The following is a 23,033-nucleotide window of genomic DNA, read 5'->3' as shown; positions in this document are numbered from 1 at the left end:
GGTAACGATGATAGAAAGGTCCGCTCGATAAAGATCTTGGTTGGTGCGGGAATTATTATGGGTGTCCAGATCCCATTGATAATTATTGACCGAAAAATGTTCCGAACACGTCCGCACATCGTCCAACCTGGAGGGTCAACACTGTTAACGACTAGTGTTTTTCTAGAACAACTAGAAGATGAATGAGAAGGAAGAATTAGGCACCGGAAGTGTTCCGAGAGGCCCCGGGAATGTCCCGGTGATGCCGGAAATGTTCTAGATTTTACTTTTGCGGGATATGTTCTAGAAATGATTAGAAAGTTCTGAAACTTTTGAAAACTTTTTTTTGAACATCAGTACAGACACAAGCGCCCATAAACACGCGCATATACTCACCCCTATGAATGCACACACGCACACCATATCCCTATGAGCACCTCCGAAAGACTGAGTCGACATATCATCTTGAGATTTACGAAGTCATCGTAAGCGCCTCGTTGTCGACGGGAACGTCTCCTCCTACTGAATGCGCATTGCAGGAAATTCAGAAATAAATGTGAGCACCAGGATTTAAACCCTGATGGGTTAAAAATAGCACAGTCCTCTAAGAAACTTTTAAAAACTTTTGGAAGGTCGTATTGGGTTGACCGAACGGGACAGGACAACTCTCTACACATTCAAACCGCATTCCCGTCCGTCCGCCTGCATCAACGCGAGCAGTCGGCACTCACTCGTCCATCAGCTTTCCTTTTTAGGCCCTTCTGCTTTCTCTTTTCTCAGGCCTCCTTTTTTAGGGGAAATGCCCTTTTTTCAGGCCTCCTTTTTTTGGAGACAAACTAGGCCCCTCTGCTTGGTCTGCCAGCTCGCTCGTCTCCACCAGTCGTCCCTGGGCCGGGCCGGGCCTGGACGACAAAGGAAAAAAAGAGAGGAGAAAGAAAGAGGGCTTGCTGCGCGCGTGCGGCCCATCGGGAGCTGATTATAAGAAAGTAAACCCTCCTCGGTGGCTCGTCTCCCTCCTCTTATCCGCTGCGGCCCCGGGGCCTCCCTCCCCTGCGCTTTATATCTCCTCTCCTCCTCCTTCGGCCTCGCACCCCTCGCCGCCAATGCCACTGCCACTTGTTGACTGATTCACCCCCACGCCATTTCGCACACCAGAGACGAACCTTCTTGCCAGTAGAGGACCAGGGTTTCCATGGAGGAGGAGATGCGGGTGGCGGTGGTGGGCGCCGGCGTGAGCGGCCTGGCGGCGGCGCACGAGCTGGCCAGGGCCGGCGGCGCGGCGCGCGTGACGGTTTACGAGGCCGAGGAGAGCCTCGGCGGCCACGCCAGGACCGCCGACGTCGACGGCGTCCACCTCGACCTCGGCTTCATGGTCTTCAACCGGGTACGTACGCGTGTACTCCTACCTACGGCGCCAATACGTACACACGGCCGTGATGCGCGTACCAATACGAATTCTCGAGAACATGATTCCCATTTTTTTAGGATGAAGAAAAAATACATGAGTTTCGGAGAATAGGATTCCTATCGAGAAGAATAAATATTTTTTTTCATACCATTCGGAGGAAAGACATGACTATCCTACAATTATTTTTTGAAATATACCTTTGGAATGGAGTATTTCATAGAAATTTTAGAGGGCCTCGTGTTTTCACCTCTTTATATTTATCTACAGTCCTCGTGTTTCATCTCTTTATTGTGGGCTTCGGTTCCTGTACATGTAGGTGACAAAACCGCCTTAATAGCCGGCAAGGCATCTCATCTACTTACGAAATATTTAAATCACTTTTCTTCGGTAAGCCAATAAATGATTACCGAATAAAATCTTTCTTCTTTGGTAAGCCACTAAGTAATCACCGAACATAATTATTATTTTTGACACACAATCACATCAATAAAAATTGCAGGTAAAACACGTGCCAAAACCGTCTTACATTATGAAACGAAGTAGTAGGATTTCTATACTCTTATTGCAACGTACGGACAACTATCTAGTTAAGTTAACGTAGATGGATATGTATTGTTCACTATTTTGAATTAGCTCTTTTAAAATTGTTTGGATTGCTTACCACATGTATCAGGTGGTTATTTTGAATTAAGCGGCGTTCTTTATCCTGTCCAAGCAAGAACCATGGTGGCATTTCCCCTTTAACAATTAAAAAACCCGGCAAATCATGTCGGCACCAATTAATCACGTGAATTCTTACCCAAAGTGCTTAACCAAATGCATCGGCCTATCCATCGGGGGACTCGATATGAGAGGCAGTGGGTAGGTAAACCATGGAAATGGCCGGTGTGTGGTGAGCGGGCGACGTGGACGCCCTGATCGCCTTACGATGGCACGGGCGAACGGCCAGACAAAACTAGACAAGTGACGAGGAGGACGACACGGACACATGTACCAACAGTTCCACGTTCACCTTTTCTCGGCCCAGCCTAGCTGGCCGGCTGGCTGCCTTGTGGGCGCAGAGCACAGAGCACAAGCTGACACGGCCGCCAATTTACTGCAGCCAGTCAAGGCAATCTATGCACATGGCATCTGTCTGCATCGTCTGCTGTTAATAACTGTACCACATTAGTGGGAACTAACGAGCACTGTGTGGTACTACTAAACATCACCCCGGAAAAGGCGCATGTGTTGCTGTCTTTGCTTGGAAAATTGCTTTTGGAGCTCGGTCTCCCATGGAGGCCGGTTTTTGAAGAATTCAAAATTCACATTTTTATATTTTAAAAAAATCTGAAAAAAATAAAGACATACATGGAGGCATAACACACATCTATGAAAATTTTCGGGATGTGACTTTTCTACACATGATACTATTCATCCTAAAGGTCCATGAGTTTGTTCTTTTTACACAGATCGCATCTCAAGGTATCTCATTCTGAAATTTTACACACATACACATCACATCCCTGTGTACTTGTGTAATTTTTTTTCCAGATTTTTTTGAAACAAAAAAGTATGAATTTTGAATTTTTTAAAAAATTCGAGGCCGAGCTCCAAAATGCCATTCTCCTTCTCTCTCTTTAATAAAGAAAACACAAATCAAATAAACTTCTAGATAGAAACCCAGCACAATATATGTACGTACACACACATGCGCATGTCCAATTTTACCACACCTGGTTAGACTAATCGACAGTCAACTCTGTCTATCCCATCTTCTGCCCTTAATTCCCATGTTCTTGCTGTGATAGCCTATTTTTCCAGAGTTTTTTTATCTGTTGCGTATTTGGTCATATCTTTTTGTGCACTTTAGAGAGCATCATCTCTAGTTGGCATGAAGTTATTTTTTCTAAACTTTGTACCAAGTATTATTACTACTTATTTATTTCCTTATGAAGACCCTTGACTCATCTTAAATATTTATTACCTTACCTGGAGGGCAACGAGACTAGATCAAAGTTACACCAATTTTAGGCTCTAATCGACGGGCTTAAATTTGAATCTAGGCCTTACAACAGTCAAATCTGGTCAATCTAGGCCCAGACTTCTGAAGTTGTAATCAAGTTTTTTAAGAATTAAAAATTGTATTGATCATAGGCCTGAAACCTTCTCAATCTCTAGCCACACCCGTTTGAGGCACGTAAACAGGCAAGTGTCGGCCATGGCCTTGTCGAATCTCGTCGGCAGAGACGGCATCTATGACTTCACCTTCGCTCGCTCTTTACCACCTCTCGGGACTTGATCAAGCACCTAACCCCAACCTATGAAACATCCGTCTCAAACTGAACAAACTTGTTAAAACCTAGAAGTTTGTTAGCAACAAGAAAGTTGTTGATCGATGTAGACTAGAATATGCTGACAAACACGATGTACATAGCAAAATCGTTGCCCCGAAGAAGAAAATGTTGAAGAAGGCCCGAGTCTCCTTGAATAATCCTGTAATATCGTATCTGCGTTAATCATTTACTCAACAGTGGTTCTTAATCAAAGCGCTTAACAATCAATCAATTGCAACGATGTATCTGCCATTCGTGGAAGAACTCCAAGGTAGGTAGGTAGACGATGGAGATGGTCAGTGGGTGGTAAGCCGGCGACGTGGACGCCGCGATGGCCTTACAATGGTATTCTCGTACGGCCGATATACAACAGAAAGGGGTAGGGGCGGCGGGGGCGGCGACGACGACGACGACACAGGCACATGCGCCAATAGTTCCACTTTCATCCCCGGGCCAATAGTAGTAGCATACTTGTCTCTCGCCACATTTGCTTGGTGCTTCCACTTTTTCTGCAGCTAGTCAATCCAACTGGCATGAACATTTCAGTATGGGCATCTGTCTACACCATTCCTTAATAAACGTACCACATTGGTGGAAATTAATGAACAGTGGTACTAAATTTCACCCTAAAGAGACACGTGTCGCCCCGATGTGTCACTGTCCTTTCTTCTCCCTGTCTCTCTAACAAAAAATAAACACATGTCCAGTTTTTCAGATCCGGAGAAGAACATCAATACCTTCAACTAATTTTTTTCGTGTAGTATTCACATAGGCTTGCTCGTAGTCCAAAACCTCCAACTAAGGCATACACATTTTTTGAAATGGATGGTATTATCTGAAAGAGCCGGTCAAACTTAAACTTATAATATTTAGTGGAAACATTATCATTAGATTTTTTATGTAAATATTTTCAAAATATAATAACCTTAAAATATTCCACTACTAATATATTGGCACAGAGAGTAAATTCGCAAAGTTTGACATAATCCAAAATAATTTTGTTTTGTCAAAGTGAAAAATAGGAGATCATGTCGATATCCAGAATGTCTACAGACATAGGGGGTGAGCTTTTTTTTTAGTGCGGATTGAGGAGCTCTTCGCCCTTAATTTTCATTGAAGAAAACCAATAACACAACGATATTACGCAGTGAGTATCTTTTGTTATGCTTAACCGAACTACAACTGCACGTACGCCTCCTCCTCCTCCTCCTCCTCGTCTTACCACTGTATTTCCTCCTCCCCCGCACGTGCTACACACGACACCAATACATTACGTACCGCCATGATACGGCTACTAATATTATCACAAGCATATCCTTACTCGACTAATTAATTTATTTGGGATATTTCCTCTTCTGCACTTGTCCATCATTGTTAACTTGCTCCCAGGCCCATGTGCAATGGCTTTCATTATTCTGCCCAAGAAGAACCACTTGTTCATTGGGTTCCTTAGCCAAACCTTGAACCGGGATGAGCACGGCGGGGACGACACCAACACATGTACCAACAGTTCCACTTCCATCTTTTTTATGCTTGTCCCTGACAAGTGTTTTTTGGTCCAGGCTGGTTGGCTGGCTGGCACAAGCTGACAGTGCTCGTTTTCTGCGACTAGTCAATCTAATTTTGCACATGCCAAATGCAGACTTGCGGAGGCATCTCCACATGTTTGATTAGTCTACTGTCATGGTCTCCGTTTGGCACAGTTCTGCTTGGGCGTCTGTCTAGATCTCTCCTTGGCTAATTACTGTACCAGTCTGGTGGAAACTGATGCACAATTGTGGTACTAAATATCACCCGAAAGAGACACTTGTGTGGCTGTCATGCCACAGCAGGCTGTTCCCGTTGGTTGGTTAGCTTGAGGTTTTCTGCGCTGTCTTTCATTGTCCCTGTCTCCCTAGTGCAAGTCTGGTCCAACTTTACTGCGTCTGATTGGACGAGAATGGTCACCCTATCTGTTTGTGAGTTTATTTGTCCAGATGCATAGTCACACCCAGCCATTGAAATTCTGAGCTTTTTTACTTATTTGGCATACTTTTCACTCGCTTAATTTATTTATTTGACCGCTCGTCAACGGGAGTAAATTTCAGCTATATACCCAATTGCTATGTATAGTAATCTTAATGGGAACATCTTAAGCATATTTAGTACTCCCTCTGTTCACTTTTATAAACCGTTGAAGACAATTCAGACATCATCCAAAATAGTTCAATGTGAGCTGTCTGAAACGTCTTATAAAAGTGAACGGAGGGAGTAACTTTTTCCCAATCCATCAAGGATTTGCCTAATTACTCCCATACATATGGGAAAACGTCTTATTTGGCAATACCATATTCTATCTTGAAAGACAGAAAATCTTGCTGCATTCAAATGTAATTTCAATAATTGCAATTTGTACCTAAGCGAATACTAATACGGTAAGTGGCCAAACTTGACCAGTACTATCTCTAATCCAAGTAGTCAGAATAGATGACCTCTCAGAAAACATGTAGTCTCTGACATTGAATATTGATGTGTGGTTATTGACTTATTGTGGTTGGTCAAAGGGATAGTTATATGTGTATATAATTAGATTTGAGATGAAAAATATCTTATAAGTATATATTTCATATAAAAGACAACGATCAAAGTCGTGTTTCAAAGGCCATATTCATGTCTGATAGGTCGGTCATGTCTTCTGGGACAGAGGATGCAATATATGAAAACAGACATCTAGATTCGCAACCTAATTACTATGCAGAATGAACCTGTAACTGCCCCCATTGCTGCCGTGGTGTTGAAGCTGCTAAACCGAGTGAAATGGCTGCCAAATGAGGAAAAATACTCCTTAACATCCATTTCTGAAAACTAAGAAAAACTTAAAATCTGTTAGCTACTGAATTTAAACCTGACCATGCATACAACTGCACCAACATGGCAGGTGACATACCCAAACATGCTGGAATGGTTTGAAGAGCTCGGTGTGGAGATGGAGATATCAGACATGTCGCTGTCAGTGAGCACGCAGCTCTCCGGCGGCGGCAGGTGCGAGTGGGGCAGCCGGAACGGCCTCTCGGGCCTCCTGGCGCAGAAGAGCAATGCCCTCCGCCCTGCCTTCTGGCACATGGTCCGCGAGATACTCAAGTTCAAGGAGGATGCCCTCAAGTACCTTGAGGACCATGAGAGCAACCCTGACCTGGACCGGCACGAGACTCTGGGGCAGTTCATCCAGACGCATGGATACTCCCAGCTCTTCCAGGAGGCTTACCTGATACCAATCTGTGCGAGCATATGGTCATGCCCGTTGCAGGGGGTGCTTGGCTTCTCCGCTTTCTTTGTCCTCTCCTTCTGCCGCAACCATCACCTCCTTCAGATCTTCGGCCGCCCTCAGTGGCTCACCGTCAAAGGTCGCTCGCATACATATGTAAACAAGGTACTCTAATTCCTGCAAATGTATTGCACACTGTAGCTGTCACCTGCAAAAATACAGTGTCTGAACATGTGCATCTACAAAATAGGTAAGGGAAGAACTGGAAAGCATGGGTTGCCATATTAAGACCAGCTGCCAAGTCAAATCTGTTTCAAACTTTGAAGGAGGTACTCGATCCATTCAAAAATAAAAATTAACCTGAATCCCTGTTCTTTTCCTGCAAATGATGTCATTGCTCATTGATTTCTGGTTGCAGGATACAAAGTCTTAGAGGTCAGTGGCTCGGAGGAGGTGTATGACAAGATCATTTTTGGTGCTCATGCACCGGATGTTCTGAGAATGCTAGGAGATGAAGCAACACACGAGGAGTTGAGAATTCTGGGTGCTTTCCAATATGTCCACAGGTATGTAATCGGTGTCTGCTATAAAATTTAATTTATTGTAACTGCCTGGCCTGCTGTTCTGCTCATCTCTGAACTATTAACATTGCAGTGACATATACCTCCACCGCGATGACACTTTGATGCCACAGAACCCGTCGGCGTGGAGCGCCTGGAACTTCTTGAGGACAACAAGCAGTGGCGTCTCTGTTACCTACTGGCTAAATCTCCTGCAGGTAAAGCTCACAGTGTCGGCGATGCATGGACTTACTTTGATTAACACTGTTATCCACACTGAACTCATTCTCATATTTATCACATCTTTGCTTGGAAAATTCAGAACATCGAATCTACCGGCAGGCCTTTCCTGGTGACACTTAACCCGCCTCATGTCCCAGATCATGTCCTGCTCAAATGGAACACCGGTCATCCTGTTCCATCCGTTGCTGCTGCAAAGGCTTCTCTGGAGCTTCAACAGATCCAAGGAAACAGGGGAATATGGTTCTGTGGGGCATATCAAGGTAACTCGATCTCTTCCTTTTAGCAAATGTTTTGTTTATTACTACGTGTATTTCGGTTAGGTAACTCCTTTGATTACACAGGTTATGGCTTTCATGAAGACGGTCTTAAGGTACTCACTCTGTGGCTGCACAATTACCATCTTCAGTGAAATATATGTTCTGTATGTGGTATTTATGTGTTTGATTTACTGCAGGCTGGGAAGTCTGCAGCTCAAGGTTTGCTTGGACAGAAGAGTAGTCTTCTTCTGAACCCAAAACAGATGGTTCCGTCGTGGACGGAATGCGGGGCTCGTCTTCTGGTAACAAGGTTTCTCAACCAATATGTCACCATCGGTAACATGACGTGAGTCCGTCCTTGAAACTCCAGATCTAATCCCAGGATTTATATGGTATAAATCATAACTTGGTTATTTTTGCCTGCCCCCAGCATTCTTGAAGAAGGTGGCACTATGTTCAGTTTCGGTGAAGTCGACAAAAAATGTCTTGTCAAAACTGTCTTGCGAGTTCATGACCCTCTGTTCTACTGGAAGGTTCGGCTACTGTCTCTTCTCATTTTCTCTTCAGTTTTTGGTGGCTGATTTCCTGAGATTGTCTCCTGTGTGAAAACAAAACACTGTTTCAGGTCGCAACCGAAGCGGATCTTGGTATGGCAGACGCATATATTAACGGTTATTTTTCGTTTGTTGATAAAAGAGAAGGGCTTCTGAATCTTTTCCTGGTAAACTAAATCATTATACTAGATTGATCTGGCATACTGTGTATATGCATCTTAATTATGCAATTTTTGCCTGCAGATTCTCATTGCAAACAGGGATGCTCAGAAGAGTAGTAACAGTGCTGCCAGTAAAAGGTACTAAATTTAGGAGCTTCAAACAAACTCTCCAAAACATCTCTAGTATGTACATCTAGTATGTTCTCACTGGCATCTTAACTAAGCCATTTCATATAGTATGTTATTTATCGTTAATTGACAGGGGTTGGTGGACACCAATGCTTTTAACAGCTGGGATCGCATCGGCAAAATATTTCCTCCGCCACATCTCAAGGAAGAATACTGTCACGCAAACTCGCCGAAACATCTCTCAGCATTATGATCTGGTCATTCCTAATGCACCTTCCTCCTGCTGCCCTCGTCTCTGTCTGAATGTTCTAACTGACAAATCACAAATTCTGAAATGTGCATGCAGAGTAATGATTTCTTCTCGATTTTCCTGGATCCATCGATGACTTACTCTTGTGCAGTATTCAAGGTTTGTCAATCATATGATCAGTACTAGTGTTAACTGCCTAACTGTGCATCCAGAGTGCGAATTAACTGGTGTGAAATCATCATAGGTGGAAGATGAAAGCTTAGAAGTAGCACAGCAACGTAAAGTTAATCTACTAATCAAGAAGGTAATAGTACTGATATAATTATTAAAACTTGATAAATATATGCATACATGATCTGATGAATATGTAATAATGTAAGGCTAAAGTGGAACGGAATCACCATGTTCTTGAAATTGGTAGCGGTTGGGGCAGCTTGGCGATGGAAGTGGTGAAGCAAACGGGATGCAAATACACAGGGATTACACTGTCTGAGGAGCAACTTAAGTATGCTCAAATGAAAGTAAAGGAAGCTGGTTTGGAGGTAAATTATGATTTTATACTACCTTCAGAGTTCAGACACAAGTCTCACTTTTTTTCGACACTGCCCGTACTTAAGATTAAGATGTCCTTGGAGAACTTATTCCAATTTAACAAGTGCTCCTCTCTATTGTCTATTTACAACAACATTGATATGCTTTGTTTTGTCAGGATCGCATAACTTTCCTGCTGTGTGACTACCGTCAAATACCAGGTCGGTGTAAGTACGACAGGATCATATCATGGTAAGTAGTAATGCTGCTGTTCTCAATATGAATATATTGAATCGATGAAGTATTTACCTCTTGTTGACACATGCAGCGAGATGATTGAAGGGGTTGGTCATGAATTCATGGACGATTTCTTTGGCTGTTGCGAGTCTCTATTGGCTCCAGATGGCCTATTTGTCCTCCAGGTTTCTACCAATCAACGCGAATACCACATTGATTCGCTTCATCCTTTGTGAGGAATCATTGATAGTGAACTAACTGAACTCAAATATCCGTTTTTCTATGTGTGCATGCAGTTCATATCGATTCCAGAAGAACGGTATGAGGAATACAGGCGAAGTTCAGACTTCATAAAAGAATACATCTTTCCAGGGGGTTGCCTTCCTTCCTTAGCCCGGATCACGTCTGCCATGTCCGCCGCGTCCAGGCTCTGGTACGGTGTTGCATATATGCACCTTTCACTGCGATGAACTTATTGACAAACTGAATTTTCTGAACTAGCATGTTTGTTGTTACTGAACTTTGGAGACAATAGTGATGCGTGCTGTTGTCTGAATGCAGCATCGAGCAGGTTGAGAACATCGGGTACCATTACTACTCGACACTGATACGCTGGAGGGATAACTTCATGGCCAACAAAGAGTAAGCATCAATGCATCTCATCCATGTTGAATTGCGAACAAATCCATAAAGCTTATAACACTATGTATATTACGTTTCTTGATTGCAGTGCGATTTTGGCTCTTGGATTTGATGACAAGTTTATCCGTGTATGGGAGTACTATTTCATATACTGTGCTGCCGGTTTCAAGTCACGGACGCTTGGAACTTACCAGGTAACCGTGTTCTTAGCTATGGAGTAGAATGTGTTCGCATGAATTCGACAAAATTTGGTCAATCTTTTCACAAAATTCACCAAGTAACTTTTGAAACTAGTAAATACGCAGTTAATACTTGCTAATGCATGTGCTTATGACGGTTTAATACTTGCAGATTGTGTTTTCTCGACCTGGCAACGACAAGCTGGCCTGCGCCGACAACCCCTACGCAAGCCTTCCGGCAGCCTAGCAAGCTCATTGAACAAGTGCACAACCATTCAAACTCATACCTATACATAGTAGGTAGCATTTAATCATCCAGAAACTAAGGTCGAGAAATTGTAATTTCCATAGGAGTGTGTGAAGTGTCGATTATAGTGCTACCACAGGGTGATTCATTGATTGGTTCATGTAAGGCGTGGTTCACCATCAGACATTTGTCCGCCGGCTTGCTCAAGGTCGTGGTTTTCTTCCCCCTCTCAGCATTTTCATTCCAAGCCGTAGCCATCTCAATTATCAGCCGTCACTCGTCACCCGCTTCCTGCATGGCTTTTGTCTCCGAGGAAAATCTGATGTTCGCTTGATTTTCATACCTGGGAGAAAATTTGAGCCTTCAGTATAACAAGAATGCCAAGCTACCTAGCCAAACTAGGGCCAGCAAGGTTAGGGTTTTCTCGGCGTACATGTGCTATGATGAGATTTGGTGCTAGGCATTTCAAATCGATTAAAGGGGGTTCAACAACAGCGATGGCGGTTCTAGGACATTGATTCTTAGGGGCACGTGCACAAAGATCAGGCCGGCTTCGGTATGGGAGCGGCAACAGTGGCATGTCGACGGCTCGTTCTGGTGGTGGTAGTGATCGTTCGGTGGTGCACGGACCTCAATATAATGTCTATACATTTCTGGACTTTACACATAAGGAAAAGGTGATGTCTTAGCCTGCACACATCACACAAAAAAAACAAGTGGAGCGACAAAGAGTAAGAACATAGCCAAAAGGGGAAAAAAGAAAAAAACCACAAAGGTCGAGGCATGACGAACGACCCAGTGTGGCAAAATATCAACTACTACCACCACCATAGACAACACCTGAAGAAGAAGGTGCCTCTGCAGAGACGCCTGAAGCAATGAAACAATGCATGAACGCTAGATGTCATCACCGGACCCAACCATAAATGTGAGATCATGGTTTTCTCACCTATAAGAAGTCCAAGCAACCTCTAGACAAGAGCCTTCAGCAATGGAGCATAACACCACTCCAAGTACAATGAGTAAAAACTAGACCTAGGGTTTTCACTAGGAACTCGAGACCCGGTACTCAAAGAGCGCCATCATAGATAAAGTCCCTAGTGTTGTCACCACCAACTTGCCAGAGAAAGTCTTGCTGCATTGCCTCGTTCAGTATCACAATAGTAGATCAAGATGAACTCCACAAATCGGGCAAATGCTAAGATGCCAAATTGGTTATTGCGGACATACGTCGAGCGTGCGGAAATCCATTGGAGACGATCCATTCTACGGGGTGGGAGGCATGGGGTTAGCATTCCACTATGAAGCTAGACAACCAAGTCTCGCGCACTACCAACATGCAACAACCAATTGTACCCATATTGATGGATGACCACATGGGACACTCACGCCGTCACGCGCAACGCTAATTTTTCTAAAATGTGCACCCCTCCATCGAGGTCACATCGACCAGAGACTGTAATGGGAACAAACGAAGGGAAGGCGGACATCACTATATCAAGTCAGCCTGGATCCACCTAAGCAGTGCTTGAACGAGATACGCTGCGAGTCACTACCAAAATGTCCACCGCCTGCAGCGTGCCCCATGAAGGAACGAGGTACGATGCAAGTCACCGCCAAAATGTCCACCGCCTACAGCGTGCCCCATGAAGGCTGCTGCAGAGCAAGAATTTTTATTTCGGAAACATAATAATTTCGGACCTCACCGAAATTTGCGAAATTTCAGAAATTTCGCATATTTTGGAAATTATTTTGGATTTTTATTTCAAATTTCACTTAAATTCAATGAATTCTAACATAAATTAAATTTATTTTGAAATTAGTTTGGATCTACCTCAAAAATTCGAGGATAAAAATACTTTGGACCCTACTGAAATATGCAAAATTTCGGAAATTTCACTGAGATTTCGTTGAAATTTTTAAACCTGCTGCAGAGCATAGTTGCATCAACCAACTACCACCACATTGAGCACCACCTGCCGGAGCAGGCATCTATGTCTCCTGAAAAATTCTAAATCAACGGACTATTAGGGGCCTATTACGGGGTCTCTTCGTTAACTAATCTTCTCCCCCCCTTGATTTTTAGGGGGTGTGGGCCTCTCATCATTATTTCTTCTAATCAAAAGGTCCCAGCTAAGCTTCCCCGTAAAAGTCCATTGTCATCTGTCCGTGCGTGTACCAATATGTCTCCTGAGCAAGAGGAGTAGGCAGATCCAACTTGCCAAGGGTAGACCTACGGTTGTCAGTACGACGTCGACGGTTACATCCCTGAGGAACGAAGCCACCAGACACCAGCGCATGTTACCGCTTCCTTCATGCCTGGGTGCCGCCACCACCCACCATACCCTCACCGCCCGCGCGGCCGAGAGGAGCAGCGAGCATTCGCGCACACGCTCCGTGTCGCCATCCTCCATGGTGCTGGCTTGACAACCTCTACGGTGGGCGGCGTCGTGGCGTTCTCCCTGTCGTTGTCTTCCACGGCACCATCGTGATGAAGTGGACACGAGCTGTGTTGGCGACCTCGATGCCGTCGACCTCCATGGCACTGGTTCGACGACATCGGCGATGGGCGGCGTCGTGGCGTGCTCCATGTCGTCGTCTTCCGCGGCATCATTATGATGAAGTGGTCGCGGGTGACCTTAGTGCCGTCGGCCTCCATGGTGCCGGCTCGACAACTTCGATGGTGGGCAGCATCATGGCGGGCTTCATGTTGTTGTGTTCTTCAGCGCCGCGGTCACAAAGTGGACGTGAGTGGTGACGGAGACCTTGGTGCCGTCGACCTCCATGTCATCGTCCTCCACGGTGCCTCGGTGGCTCCATCTCCGGCGGCAGCCCGATCATGCCAACGTCCTCTTCGAACGTTCAACATCGTCTGTGTGGTGCCCGTGTGTGTGTATGCATATGCTGTATATGAGGAAAGCAAGAAAGGAAGATGTAAGCTAGATGAAAGTAGTACCTTACGGGAATGTGAGTTGTGCGTTCATGTTGCTGCCGCCGAGGTCCCCTGCGCGCAGACGGATGTACGGCGGCCTCCTCCTTTCCGTGTACGCCGGCGGGGATGCCCGCGTCCTACGTCCGGCCGGCGGTCCGGCGCGTGAGAGAGCTTCTTGCGTCTCGCCGGTCGTCGGGTGCTCCTCTCTCTTGCTGGCCTTCGGGTGTTTATCCGTAGGCCGCTCCCGATTTTACTGGAGGAAATATGGATGCATGACAGCGTTTTCATCTAGTTGCATGGCTCTTTATGCATATCTCTTCTTCTCCTTCTTGACGTGCACGCTTGGACGGGGACATAGCTTGTCGTACGTACCGGCCACCGAGTCAAACCGGTTTGTACATGGTATTGATGCACACCATCCTACAAAGCCTGCATGCAAAATAAAACGGAGAGAAAGAAATGGGAGGAGTTCGCACATCGCTTGCCGGTATTCGGGTACACGTACGATCCGGCTTAGACGTCTATACAGATCATGAACTGCATCAGTACGGCTGCATGCGTTAGTACGTGGGTAAGTTTCCCATGCGGACGTACAAGTTAGATACGTATATCTTTTTTTACGGCGGCTAGATACATATATCTACGTGAGTGCATGGATGGATACGAGCGAAACAAGTTCATACAAAAAGAAAACTAGTGTGTGCATGTATATGAAGAATCACTTAGCAAGGACTTATCTATCACGTCTGTGTAAACATGCATGGCTTTTCTTCCCTCCCTTTATTTGTTTATATATACAATGCATAGATATTAACTTGTATTATTTCATACAAAATCCCATCGAACAGTTATTCATTACACCGGTGCTTAATAAGAAGTCCAAAGGCTACATTCACCATACTATTATGGTAGGTACTCATTGTGATGCGCACACACAATACAATGGACCGATGTATTAATCTTGTGGCACTTCGGGAACGAGGAGGAGCTTTTCCTTTCGGTGCACCGTCATCCCAAAAAATTCAGTCATACTGATGCCACCTTCGTCCATCAACTCTACTGGTAGCTTCCAGTTGAAGTGGTACATGAGATTCGCTAGCATGATTTCAATGCTCGCAGTCGCATAGTTCATGCCTGGGCAAATCCTTCGCCCAGCCCCAAAGGGCAAGTATTGGAAGTCATTTCCCTTATAGTCCATAGTTGCGGCGCTACCACATTCCATAAACCGCTCAGGCATGAACTCATCCGCATGCTCCCAACTATTAGGGTCCCTTGCAAGAGCCCAACTGTTGATGATGACACGTATTCCTGATGGTATTGTGTAGCCCTTTATGTTGCAGTCGGCCATGGAGAGGTGGGGTATGAGGAGTGGCCCAGGCATATGGAGCCGGAGTGTCTCTTTAATGACTGCCTTTAGGTAGGCCAAACTATCCAGATCGTCTTCGGTAACTATTTCTTTCCCCTTGGTTATAGTGCTCCTCACCTCAGCTTGTAGCTTGTTCATGAGGTGGGGTTTTCGCATGAGCTGGACCATCGCATATTCCAACACTATGAATGATGTATCCGTGCCAGCTTCGAATATGATCTACATACATACGGATCCATATGTAAGAATCAAATCAACAACATATAAGCTATATGTGTGGATGTGTGATTGTTTTGTTTTTGTTTGTGAGGACGTACTTACTTCTAACTGAGCCTTAATATGGTCTCTCGTGAGTTTGTACTCTTCTTGGATAGAAAGCAACACATCGGTGAAGTCACTATCCTCGCTGTTGTGTTCTGGCACTGACTTGCTTGCATGCTCATCGATGATATTATTGAGCAGGTTGTCCCACATCTTCTTCACCTTCTGGGCCTTGGCGCAAACAATCCTCTTGATGATGTCCATCTTCACCAACATGGGGAAGTATTCCTCTAGGTTGAATCCACCCAGGAGCAATGAGTTGGCCTCGACGAGCTCTCGGAAGAGTTTTTTATGGCCTTGTTCCCTGAAAAGCCTACCGGACACAGCTTCGCACACAATGTCGTTGGTGAAGGCATTGAGAAGGTCAGTCAGGTCGATGACGGTGCATTTGGAGGCCGCATCGAGGATCTTGGCCACAACCGATCTCACCTGTGAATTGAAAAGGATTAATTTTGGCACAATCCATGATGTGGACAACATGCATCTACCAATGCTGCAATATATCTATAAATCAAGTAAGTCGTCTATATTTAAGTTGCCTATTTTTTTTGGAGATTTCAATCACTTTTTTACTAGCCTTTGGATTAATTTGCTTTTTAAGCAGACTAAGGCATAGCCTAGTGGTGGGAAGGGGCTGATGCCTTCCCACCCACCCAGGTTCAAGGCATCGTACTTGCAATTTGGATTTGTTGCACCAATTATACTGTAGGGGGTTTCCTTACAGTCTGTCAAAAAAAATTGCTTTTTAAGAACTATCAATTTTCTAAATATGGTGTCCCTTGGCCATAACAAGACTATGAATAATGATTTTCCCAATTGGCGAGCCTACTTCCACTCTTTTGGGCTCAAAAGGCTAGCATGCTCAATGAAAAATAATAGGCACTATAACTATGATATGAAAAATCAACACAATTACCTGAAAGGAAAAGCAACAAAAAAGCTTATTGTGGTAGATTTAGTACATCGAGTAGTATCACTTTGGTATAACGACACGAAACAACAATAATAAGACTGCAATACTTTGTATAAATGAGATGACTCATTTGTCACATCACTTAGACTGAGACTCTGGGTTCGTTTGGTTCTTTGCTCAGCTAGCCCTTATAGCCTTGCCATGCTTGCCTTAGCTAGCTGTTTGGATGGGCATCAACCGAGCTAGCTAGCTTCTATGCATAATACATGTCGCACGCATCGGAGAAACGGCCGGAGAATGGCTGCCGGTAGGGACGGTAGTATAGTTGCAGAAATCTGAGATTTTTTTTTTTGTGGTGTAGAAATCTGAGATTAACGTTGGGGAAAAGATCATATTAGGGAGAGAAATTTGTTCGTAGAAATAATTGCAAATTCATTTATTGATTGGAGAAATCTGGTGCGACCATCCAGCTTTAGTATTAGTAGATGGGGAAAAGATTGGAGGAGTTCACTTCGTTTTTTATCTTCGCGTGAGAGTTTGCCGTCGAAGGCGAGCCAATTCGGCTCTCCCTGGCGGGCTAGAATTTTCTGGCCCGGTGAGGCTAGTTGGCCCTCAAAAGCCAGCTCTACCAAACGCTTATCCTGGCTCGGCAAGGCTATAACCGTTTTTTCCCAGGAACCAAACGTTCCCTTACTCTCTCTCCTGTAAAAGATGCTTCAAAGCTCTCAAATACTTCATTAATCAGTGTCACAGATTGGAACCCATCATCAGAATATGCAAAAAAACTCAAAATATTCTAATTGGAGAAGAAACCAACTGAGATAGAGAACATGAGTTGCCTAAGACTTAGCAAACCATCATTTTGAAATGAATATGTAAAGTGGAGAAATATACTATATGCATAAAAGAATAATATCAACCTTGAAGGAAAAGATCAAAGATTCCATGTTTTATTACATCGCTTAGACACCGTTTTGATGTAGTTGATCATGTAAACCAACGGCCAATTAATAATTAGGAACATATTCCCATGAGTTCCCATTTTTTAAATAACTAGTAAAAATATAAATACATAAACAAAACCCTAGAAGGAAAGACTGAAAATAGATGGATTGTTATTTTTTGGTAGGGGGCCATAATTCAGTTATGCAAGAAAAAGAATTAGGAGGTAGCTTTACTCCCAAAGTATACATTTTTGTTAAGAAACAAGATGACAAATGGATAGCGAACCTAATATATAAAAAATTGTAAAGATTAGCCAAAAAAATGGTAAAATGGTTCTATATGAAAAAGTATAATACGAGTAGAGTTACAAAAGACAGGTGTTTGTGATGTGAAAAAGAACCATAAATTTTGTGTTATTAAATTGCACAGAAATTCCGAAATTACACTTGTCCATACTTTGCAGGAGTTATTACTATTAACATTAAGTTTGTAGCATCAATAAGAATTAAACGTAACAATAATGTTTGAGATGAACAATAAACAAAAATCCCCTCTCTTTCACACACACGAGTGATCATATCCATGTGCGCAAACCTCTTTCTAGCAGCGCCGGCACCTAGTGGTCAAAAATCCGTTGTTTGCAACTGTTTCAAAATTTGTGTATTTGCCAGCTATTATTCCTCGTTATTAGATAAACAAAACCAATACCATCCCTTCCCGGAAAAAAGAAAAACCAATACTTATCCTAAATACAGTACCCACTACCTCTCTCTACACAATATTCACTTGATCCACCAGCGCTTCGCCTCTCGATCCAAAACCAGAGGTTGTCAGCGGCTTGCCGGCCGACGCTAAATCCGGATCTACCGACGGCGGTAGCTATGATGCGAGCGCAAGGACCCATAATGACCAGAGACGAGCGGATGTGCGGTGACGCCTAGACACCCGTGGAGGCCAGCAGCGACCAGCGGCACAACACGAAGCTCATTCGGGTGTCCTGGTTCCAGATCTGTTGGATCCTCGCCTTGGCTAGCCGGATTTGGTCATTGTCCACCACATCTGCTCCAGTCTCCGTCGACCACATCTCCTCGACCATCGCCATCCTTTTAGCTCTCCTCTCCCCACCAGCCACATCTGAAGCATGGGCACCGCCATGGGTGCCGAAGGGCACCGGGGAACCCACCTTTTCCTGTGATTTGTCCTCCCGGGTAACAGTGTTTTGTGTTAATCTGGAGCTTAGTATATGATTTGGCACTTAGTGGATGATGAACCGAGGTAGTGATCTAACATGTTTTATATTAGTATACAGAGGTAGTATTTGTTATTTGATTTGTATGATTAGGATTTGTCGATTATTGTTTAATGGAAAATTAGTTCTGCAATGTAATTGAAATAGATGAACAGTTCTGAAAATATGTGTGATATATGAACGTAACTGTTGGGAAATATATTAAATCAGTTTTCTACAAACTTGTGAAACTAATTTATGAAATAGGGTTACAGAGAGTGAAATAGTGTCACAGAAAGTAATATCATGGTGGATTTGTGTAACTAAAATGCCTATTTTGTGTTTATTCAGATTTCACTTGAGTAATAGTTGATGGAAATATTTTTGTATTTCTGTCATTGAAATTGTAATGCAGCTTTGTGAAACTGATTATTTGAAAAATGTGGAATTGATTATTTTAAAAGAGTGAAACTGATGATTTAAAAAAATATGGAATTGAAATAGATGTATTTTTTATTAAACAAGCAAGTTGAAATAATCACTTTTCCTACTTTGTCAAATATGAAATTGAAATAATGGAAATATTTTTTTTGGAATTAATATCAATTTCATCGAAATTGATCATTTAAAATAATTGAAACTGATCATTTGAAACAATTGACATGGGCATTTTGAAATCTTTGGTTTTTGGCAACTATTTAAGTAAGTATTTTGAAGAAATTGAAATCACTCTTTTGTAATATTGAACTGGAGTTCTGAAATAACTGAAACTGGCCATTTTGAATAATAAGTGAAATCAATCGTTTGGACTACTTCAAATAGATTTTATGAAATAACTAAGATCATTTTTTGAAATATTGAAATGGAGTTTCGAAATCACTGAAACATGCCTTCTGAAATAATAGTTGAAATCAATTGTTTGAAATAATTTATATATGTTTTATGAAATAACTAAAAAAATTGAAAATTTTGAAGTCGGTCATTTGAAATAGTAATTGAAACCGTTTTTTGAAATTTTTTAATCCATTCATGAACTGAGTGAAAATAGTTTTTTAAAGTGAGTGAAATTCAATTTTGAAATATATATTTTTAATGATTTTAAAAATGTATAGTGATTAAAATAATATTATCTTTGAATTAGACTAAGTTAACTGATGTAAATATATAAGATGTTTGATTATTTTAATATAGACTACATACAGACTGAAATTAGTGAACATACACAGTAAATCATGTCTATATGCACCCAATTCAGAAAAAGTTAGAACGTTTTATGATTGTGAACGGAGGAAGTAATTAACTAAATGATGAATAATGTTACATCTACTAAAGATAGCAAAGATGCAGAAGAAATTGATGCATGGTTACCCACCTCGTGCTCGCGGGCATAGCGGTAGGAGCGGACCTTCTTGTTGGTGAGAAGGTGCGTGGTGGCGATCTTCTTGACCTGCCGCCAGTGCTCGCCGTAGGGGGAGAAGGCGGCGTCCGTGGGGCCGTAGAAGAGGATTTCGGTGACGGCGGAGTAGGGCCGGGACGCGAAGACGTGGTCGTGCGTGCGCAGCACGGCCTCCGCGGCGCTCGGCGAAGAGACGACGAGCGTCGGGACGGCGCCCAGGCGGAGGAGCATGAGGCCGTCGCGGCCATGCTTGGCGGCGAGGTCGCGGAGGGAGATGTGCGGGAGGGAGCCGACGAGGTGCAGGTGGCCGATGACGGGGAGCCTACTGGGAGGAGAGGGAAGCCTGCCCAGTAGCTCTTCTCTGGCTCTCGCGGTCGCCGCGGCCGTCGACGGCGTCGCGAGGCGGCGCACGACCAGGAGTACGAGAAGAGGGCAGACGAGCAGGACAAAGACCAGTCCTAGAGCAGCATGTGGAGACCTCGCTTGCAGCAGGAGCAGCAGCTCATGGAGGCCATGCAACGGATGAAGCATCACAGCGGCTGATTGATTGTTTCACTGAATGTTTCTTCTACAGAGCAGCTCAGCAGACTTTATAGCTACAAGGCTGGAGATTGCAGCGAGAGCAAGACATCACTTCTAGTCCATATTTATGCAGAAAACTCCAAGTGGTGACACGCGCGTACGTACCTTTTGAAGGAAGAGACTGGATTTTTGGTAAACGTCCCCTGCCCGCCGACCGGCCGAGCCACGCGCCGGCCGCCTTCTGCATACGCGCGTCTCGCGTGGGACGACGCATCCACGTGCATCCTTATCTCCTCCGAGTCTTCCGAATGGCAATGACCCCGTTTCCCGTAAACCTGGAGGGATTCATCTATCAGGAGATAAGTACGGGAATATATGGAAAACACTCTGTTTCCACCGGCTGATATTAACAAACATAAGCCTCCCGCGTTGCTTGCCACGTGTCCTCTGGGCCCATCTACCGCTGCAGCGCAAACTCCGACGGCGTCCACGACCGCTGCATCACTGCTCCGGCGGTGTCGCGGCCGCTGCAGCGCAACTCCGGCGGCGTTGACGACCGCTGCATCACAGGTACGGAGGCGTCAGCGGCCGCGACTCCGGCGGAGGCGTCAGCGCAACTCCGGCGGCGTTGACGTCCGTTGCATCGTAGCGGGAGAGTGGGCGACTGGGCGTTGTGCTGTGGTGCGCGAGGCGAACATGTGCATCTGAGAGGAAGTGGGATCCGTGGGACTTTGAGTGAACGGCTATGATGTGCATGATCGGATGGTTATCAAGGCGGATGATAACTGCAGTTATCAACCGGCTTACGCTTAGCATCGAATTTTTTTTTATCCCCGCAATCTAATATGAGAATTTTTGTTCCGATACTTATCCGAGGTGGTATAAAAAATTGATTCAAGATGCATCGCGCTAAAGAGTTGCATATGCTTCCTGCCTATGGCACGTCGTCTTATGGGACTGCACACACGAGCCGCCTGACCTGGGTTTCACATAAGAGCATCTCCAGCCACGTCCCCAACAGGCCTTTCCAGGCCACTTTTTCGACGCCGGGGCGAAAAAACGCCCCAGTCGCACCCACAGAACGTTGAAAATCGCCGTTTCGGCCCTGTTTTGCGCCCGGCGGTCACAGGCCTAACCCGGCGCACTGGGGAGCAGTTGGGGACTCCGGTGCAAGGGAAAAGCGTGGCTGGCCCACACCGTCAGGGGAAAAGTCAAGGTTTTCTTCTCCGATTCGCCTCCCACCCCCCGCGCCCTCGGCCACCAGTAGCTATATCCCGGCGCCGCCCGCCGCCCTACACCGCTAGATAGCCATTTCCCACCGGAAAAATAGCAGCGCTTCGCCGCAGCAGCCCCCCCAACAGCAGCTGGGCGTTTCCGGCCGCCGTTTCCGGCCGCGGAGGCGCGGTTTAGCGGCGGGTACACGCCCACCGAGCGCAAGGTGTTCGGCGATTTGCCTGCCTCGTCGATGGACTCGGATGACGAGGAAGCGCTCGCCGCGCTGCTGGAGGAGGAAGCCGAGGCCGACATCCAGGAAGAAGAGCATCTCATGGTGCTCGCCGCCATCGCCCAGCTGCTGGCGAGCAATGAAAAGCCGCGGCGAGGTGGCTCGGCGCCTGGGCGGGTGAAAGCAAAGAACTGGCATCGTCTCGAAGGCTACTGCATGCTCTACTCCGACTACTTCGCCGATGCTCCACTTCACGGCGAGAAAACATTTCGACGCCGTTATCGGATGAGCGGAAAGCTCTTCCTCAGGATTGTGAATTTCATCCGGGAGTTCGACAACTACTTCAAATGCAAGATGGATTGCACCGGCGCTCTTGGATTCACCTTCATCCAGAAGTGCACGACAGCGATGAGGATGCTTGCATATGGAGCTCCCGGTGATTCACTCGACGACTATGGGCGCATGGCCGAGTCCACCAGCATAGAGTGTTTATACAAGTTCTGTCGGGCAGTGGTGGCAGTGTTTGGACCATAATACTTGAGAACACCCAATGCGGAAGACACTGCTCGGATCCTAACACAGAATGCAACAAGAGGATTTCCTGGGATTCTTGGAAGCATCGACTGCATGCATTGGAAATGGAAGAATTGCCCATTTGCTTGGCAGGGGATGTACAAAGGCGCCAAAGGCGGTTGTGTTGGGGAACGTTGCAGAAAACAAAAATTTTCCTACTCGTTTCACCAAGATCATCTAGGAGTTCATCTAGCAACGAGTGAATAGATGCATCTACATACCTTGTAGATCGCGAGCGGAAGCGTTCAAAGAACGGGGATGATGTAGTCGAACACGACGTGATTCGAATCACCGGAGATCCTAGCACCGAACGGAGGGCACCTCCGCGTTCAACACACGTACGGAAACAGCCACGTCTCCTCCTTCTTGATACAGCAAGGAGGGGAGGAGAGGTTGAGGGAGATGGCACCAGCAGCAGCACGACGGCGTGGTGTTGATGGAGCTGCAGTACTCCGGC

The 23,033-nt window shown here is 45.0% G+C and overlaps 2 protein-coding genes across 2 annotated transcripts; one reads left to right on the top strand and one right to left on the bottom strand.

The window, feature by feature from the left end:
- Positions 1-996: 996 nt before the first annotated feature.
- LOC119352897 lies at positions 997-11,160 on the top strand. The gene is made up of 21 exons (XM_037619489.1): positions 997-1,363; positions 6,620-7,111; positions 7,197-7,275; positions 7,365-7,512; positions 7,601-7,724; positions 7,829-8,009; positions 8,091-8,119; positions 8,204-8,352; positions 8,437-8,539; positions 8,632-8,727; positions 8,804-8,859; positions 8,984-9,107; positions 9,197-9,259; positions 9,345-9,404; positions 9,481-9,642; positions 9,810-9,883; positions 9,960-10,053; positions 10,165-10,301; positions 10,430-10,510; positions 10,599-10,704; positions 10,862-11,160. Exons 1-21 carry the CDS (start codon positions 1,172-1,174, stop codon positions 10,934-10,936), a joined length of 2,625 nt encoding a protein of 874 aa, XP_037475386.1. The 5' UTR covers positions 997-1,171; the 3' UTR covers positions 10,937-11,160.
- A 3,663-nt stretch (positions 11,161-14,823) lies between these two features.
- On the bottom strand, positions 14,824-20,806 carry LOC119357467 (indole-2-monooxygenase-like). Its single transcript, XM_037624407.1, has 4 exons — positions 20,725-20,806; positions 20,047-20,576; positions 15,556-15,984; positions 14,824-15,453 (listed from the first exon to the last, which is right to left on the bottom strand). The coding sequence occupies exons 1-4, from the start codon at positions 20,804-20,806 to the stop codon at positions 14,824-14,826; spliced, it is 1,671 nt and encodes a 556-aa protein (XP_037480304.1).
- Positions 20,807-23,033: the final 2,227 nt, after the last annotated feature.

The sequence above is a fragment of the Triticum dicoccoides genome, chromosome 2A (genome assembly GCF_002162155.2).
Source record: "Triticum dicoccoides isolate Atlit2015 ecotype Zavitan chromosome 2A, WEW_v2.0, whole genome shotgun sequence".
Taxonomy (NCBI): domain Eukaryota; kingdom Viridiplantae; phylum Streptophyta; class Magnoliopsida; order Poales; family Poaceae; genus Triticum; species Triticum dicoccoides.
The sequence above is the reverse complement of the archived record's forward strand: the minus strand, read 5'-3'. Positions and strand labels throughout refer to the sequence as shown.